This window comes from Nesoenas mayeri (genome assembly GCF_963082525.1).
Source record: "Nesoenas mayeri genome assembly, chromosome: 3".
NCBI classification, from domain to species: Eukaryota; Metazoa; Chordata; class Aves; order Columbiformes; family Columbidae; genus Nesoenas; species Nesoenas mayeri.
Genome location: NC_137544.1, coordinates 11485040 through 11490233, shown reverse-complemented (window position 1 = coordinate 11490233; position 5194 = coordinate 11485040). Strand labels below are relative to the sequence as shown.

Genomic DNA, 5194 nt, shown 5'->3' with positions numbered 1-5194 from the left:
GAAAATGCCCGTTCCTGACAAGCGAAGGGACGAGTGTGGGAAGGCAGCTCTGCCTTCAGGCTGTGAAAGCAGCAACAGTTTGCCCATTATTCATCTGATTTGCTTTATAACACTTCTGACACCTAATCTTATCAGCTAATACCCAAGATTTAGTTACTCAAGATGGTTTTTTTTTCTTCCACATGAACAGCAAAATTATTTGAGTCCCTGCAGATCTGTTTACTTTTGCTAGCCCCAAGGGGAAAAAAATAAAATAAAATAAATGAGGAGGGGGAAAGAAGCAGATTTTCCAGGGCTGGTAGAAACGAGCACTGAGGAAATACCTAGATAATTTGAAATATATTTTTTAAAAGTGTTCTGAATATTGAAGGCCAGGGTTTGCAAGGTAGGAGACCAGAAACCAAATGAACACATATGTAGTCCATGCAGACTTGCCTGTAAAATAACGATTTATTTTAATACTTAAAAAACACACACAATCCAGTGATAAATGTCAATTACCAATAATCAGCATAAAGTGCCAAACAGCCATACAACTTTTTTTTTTTTTTTTAATAAACAAAACTTATTGGAATGTCTCTTAATTTGAATACACTGTTCAGAAAGCCAGCATTTAAAAAAATACGCTCTCAGGTCGAGATTTGTTCTCTCTCATCAGGACGCACGAAGACTTTAAAGTACCTCTAAAACCACGTTGTGCATACCGTCAGTTTGACATATTGCCATCTTTCTTTCCTCTGGGTTTTTGTAAAGTAAGTAAGTCCACAAGTAACAAACCTCCTCACAGCGCACTAGACCACAAGGCAAAGAAAGAGATGTCCATGTCCCATAAACACTGATTTGTCACAAACACCGGGCACCCGCAGGTCTGAGATCTGGATACATTTTCTAGCATGTGATAGGACTCCTCACTTGAGAGACTGAGGTCATTTTCAAACATTAATTTTCTTCTTCTTTTAAGAAGATAAACTAACAAATGAGATTTGCAAGTTGACCTTCACCTTGTCCTAATGGTGCTGTGATGAGAAACCACCGTTTCAGTTCTTAAACATCTTCCGGAATTCTCTGTATTTCCTGAAGTGTAAAAATAAGAAGCTTTATACAGTCAGAAAAATAGTATAAAATAAGAGGTTGGGTCAAAAAAAAAAAAAAAAAAAAAAGTAATACTTTTGGAAGCTACAGTTCTTTTTTTTTTCTTGGGATTGGGGGGGGACGGCACTTGTGGGTTTTTGTTTGGTTTTAAAGAGATTGCTGTCCAACACGTGAGCACCACCTTTTGGCATAAAGTTTATCAAAGCCACACAAGTCAGTTAGCACTCTCTGCATCACTCATGTATATTTTAAATGCAAAATAATATTTTCACCCACGTCTTAGGAAGTTAGTCTCTTGGGTGGGGGAGGGAGGTGCAGATTTTCCTCTTTTTAAAGTACAAACAAAAACAAAACACAAAGTTCAGTGCTCCCATCCTGAAAGTTTTGTTTCTGCTCTGGTTTTGGTGTAAAGTCTGAAGGAGAGGAAAAGTTTATAGAAGCTGGAGATTCAGCACTTAAGTTTGGCAGGTTTCAGTTCCTTTACTTGCGTGTGCAGTGTCTTGTGGACAGCTAGCGTTCTGGACTGGCAAAATCCTTTCCCACATTCTTGACACTTAAAAGGCTTTTCTTTAGAATGGATATATCTAGGGAGAGAAAAACAATCAAGATGTCAGAAACAACCGGCCTGAATTCAGCAGTGATCTACCTGATGGAGAACACACTGTAGCTTTTTACACGTATTGCTGAGACAGAGACTGCTGGAGTGCGGCACTTGAGTAATCGCACACACATGTATGTGTGTGTGTGTGCAAGAAGAGATGGGGGTGTTGGCAGCTTACAAGGCTGCCTTTCTTAGGCATAAAGAGCTTCTCTCTCACTTTGGGGTTGCCTGGCTGCGTGTCTTCATGACACTTCTGAATGATCACTAAGGTAAAGGAGAAAAGACAATGCAAATGGAGGGTGAAAATGCCTGTGGAAGCTAAAAAGAGGGCCATGCAAGTAATTTTTGTGAGGTGAGTACAACAGGCTTGTCTTTCAAAGTGAGTTATGTGGGCTCCTCCGCCAGCAGTGGGCAGAGGAAACCCTAAAGTAAACATTGCCAACTGTCCAGGTTCATGACTTCTCACAAGCACCTACATGAATGTAGATGGGTAATCAGGAGAGTACGGATACACAAGGAAAAAAGGACAGGAGAAGAAGAACCCTTACCTGTGATCCCTCAGGTGATCCTGTCTTCTGAAGGCCTTGTGGCAAATGTCACATGTGTAGGGCCGTTCATCGGTGTGGGTTCTTTCATGGATCAAAAGGTTGTAGGACTTGGTGAAGTGCCTGCCACAGAATTTACACACAAACTCCTTCTTGGTTTTGGACGGTAACCTTCCCCGTGTGGGCTTCTTCTCTGGAGAGAGTTTAGTCACCTCAAGCAAAGACCCAAGCCCTGGAGGGGAGCCCTGACTGTCTGCCTGTCCCAGTTTAGAGTGGTCCTCTTGTGTGGCAGCCACTGCTAAGTTGGCAAAATCGAAGCGGGGTTTAGCTTTGAGGGTCACGCTGGTGGCCTCTTGCTTGGGCTGGATGACATGTGGGAAGAGTGGGAAGGTTGGCAGCTGGAACCGTGCGTCCATCAGGCTCGACATGCTGGGCACTTTGGAGAAGGAGGAGCGGGGCAGATGCATGGCTGGGTACCCCAAAGTCCACTGGTGCAGGTGTACGGCATGCAGGGCGCTGAAGCCATAGAGGTTGGATAGGTGGTCAGAGGGCACAGCAGGCAGCCCATTGAACGCTTGCAGGAAGGAGTAGTTGGTGAGCTGGAGGGAAGGATGAATTGGCACTGGAGCTGGCAGGGTCTTACTTCCCATGGTGGCCACTCAGGAGGAGGATCTTGGGAACAGGGGTGTTAAAGATCTGTAAAACAAAGATGAAGGGGGAAGAGAGAGAGGTAGATTTATACGAAGATAAAAGCAGATGGAATTTATCACTTCACCCTCCATTAATACCCTTCTCCAAAGCCACTGGAGGAGGCTGCCTTGGACTTTGAGAGACCTGACCAACTCTTAAAAGTGCATCCCCTCAGGTCTCCCAACTCTCCCTCTTTTCATTCCTCATACACAGAAGTTGTGCCCCATCCACATTCACCCTCCAACAGAATCTTTGCACTAAGTAGACCTCCAATGATCCTCTGCACAGAAACAGTGAAGAGATGCTGGTTTGACCCACAAAGCTTCAGTTTCTCCCACGTAATTTAAAAATCACTTAATGGGCACCTTCAGCCTTTAGAAAACTATGGGGTACTGACCACTATGCCTATCTGCAAAAACTGCCTTTAGCCCTGACCCTTGAGGTGACGCAGAGAGGGTGCGTAGAGAGCTCACTGCCTCTGGGTCGCTCACCCCCCCCACAGCCTGGCCACAGCTGAACCTCTGTCTCTGGGCTAGCGGAGGCAGTTGGGTGCTCAAAACTGCACATTGTATTTCATTCAAAAAAGAGAAAACCCCAGAGAATTTTTGGGGACAAAAAAAAAAAAAAAGAAAGAAAGAAAGAAAGAAAACAGCCAACAGACCTCTCTCTTATGTACTGCAAAAGAAATAGGAAAATGCTGAGTTTGGGTGACAAATCTGAAGTGCCATTTGTTCTCCCTGGGGGGAAGAGCCTGACTTCAAGCCAACATCCTAATCTAGGCAATCACTTCATTAGAACCCTTCAAAAGGCAAAAAGACAAGAACTGGAGAGACCCTTCCCATGAGGACAGCCAGCCCACCAGCTGTAGGGCCGCAGGGCTGCAGCGCTTCCCTGGGCTGTGTGTCATCACTTTGCTTTGTGTTTCAGGGTCTCACTAAGCCCTCAGATTCTCTCTGGGCCAGATCCCTGTTCATTGCACCCCACAATGTGGAGGGGAAAATGCTACTGGGCAGCAGCATCAACGCGCATCTACCTGCAAATTCAGCCCCAGCTCCTGCCAACCATTTGGCAGAAGATGCCTCTCAAGGGCTGATGATTGGCATGCAGCTTCCCGTCTTTGTGGGTGCAAGAGAGCACCCATGATTTTTGGAGGCAACGCATCCCTGCAGCCCAGGGACCTTACTCCACAGCCCACAGCTTATATTCGCTTTCCCACCAGTGAACTCCAGGATTTGCCCTCAGTGGAGCTGTTTTCCAGCAGGATCCCCATATGGTCCCCGTAGATTCCCTGCTGCATGCTCATAAAAGCCCCACAGGTTTGCTGCAGGGTTCCCGCGGGATCCACACAAGGTCCCTAGAAGATCCCCTATAGGGTTCCTGCTAAGTTACCGTAGGATCCACACAAGATCCCCACAGGGTCCCAGCAGGATCCTTGCAACACTCAGCTTGGAGGGTGTTGATCTATCCGTGAAGAGTAAAGCCCCTTTGGAGAAGAAGAGGCAGGGAAGTGCTGCAGAGCAATAACCGTCCCTCTGGGCAGGAGAACTGGGAGGGGGGGGAACTGGTGGCGAAAGAGGTCTAAAGACCAGGGAAACAAATCTGATTTATGTGTGGGCTGTCGCATGGACTGGGGAGATGTGCCTGGGAGGGTGTGAGAGGGAGAAGCTTACTCTGAGCAGCTCTGTACGCTGGGTCCACCTTTCACATCACTTCACATAAATCAGCAGCAGGAAGAGACTCGAATCTTAGAGGAATTCCACTGCCATGACCCAGAATAAGAGATTGTGACATTTGCTTTTTTTTTTTTTTTTTTTTTTTTAAATTGGATACCATTTGGATAGTGGTTGATTGAAAAATGCACACACTACCTTCTCCTCCCTCTCATTTCTTTTTCTCTCCCTCTTTTTTTTTTTTTTTTTTTTTTTTTTAATTTAACTCTTTAGGGCAAATGAACCAAACAGACTATTTTATTCTTCAACTGAGAAAATGTTTTTTTGTTTTGTTAGTGCTGCTATATGCTAGGCGTGTCCACTTCACAGCACGAATGCCCCAATCGATGGCCTCGAGAACAAAGTACGCAAAAAACGCTCTTGTCCGGGCACCTGAAATGTCTATTTGTGTCACAACGGCTTCGTGGCTGTTTTTCTGTCTAGGCAGCCCTAGATCTCCCAAGCATGAAACATGTTAATGCAAACTGAGTTAATTTCTGGGCTTATTCATCTTTCTTTCTTCGTATCCTTGGAAAATATTTAATACGGAATATATA

The 5194-nt window shown here is 45.1% G+C and overlaps 1 protein-coding gene across 1 annotated transcript; it reads right to left on the bottom strand.

Annotated features, from left to right (window-relative positions):
• Positions 1-1540: 1540 nt before the first annotated feature.
• OSR1 (odd-skipped related transcription factor 1) lies at positions 1541-2888 on the bottom strand (the record flags this gene model as incomplete). The annotated part of the gene is made up of 2 exons (XM_080342472.1): positions 1541-1676; positions 2242-2888. The coding sequence occupies 2 exons, from the start codon at positions 2886-2888 to the stop codon at positions 1541-1543; spliced, it is 783 nt and encodes a 260-aa protein (XP_080198598.1).
• Between the last annotated feature and the right edge of the window lie 2306 nt (positions 2889-5194).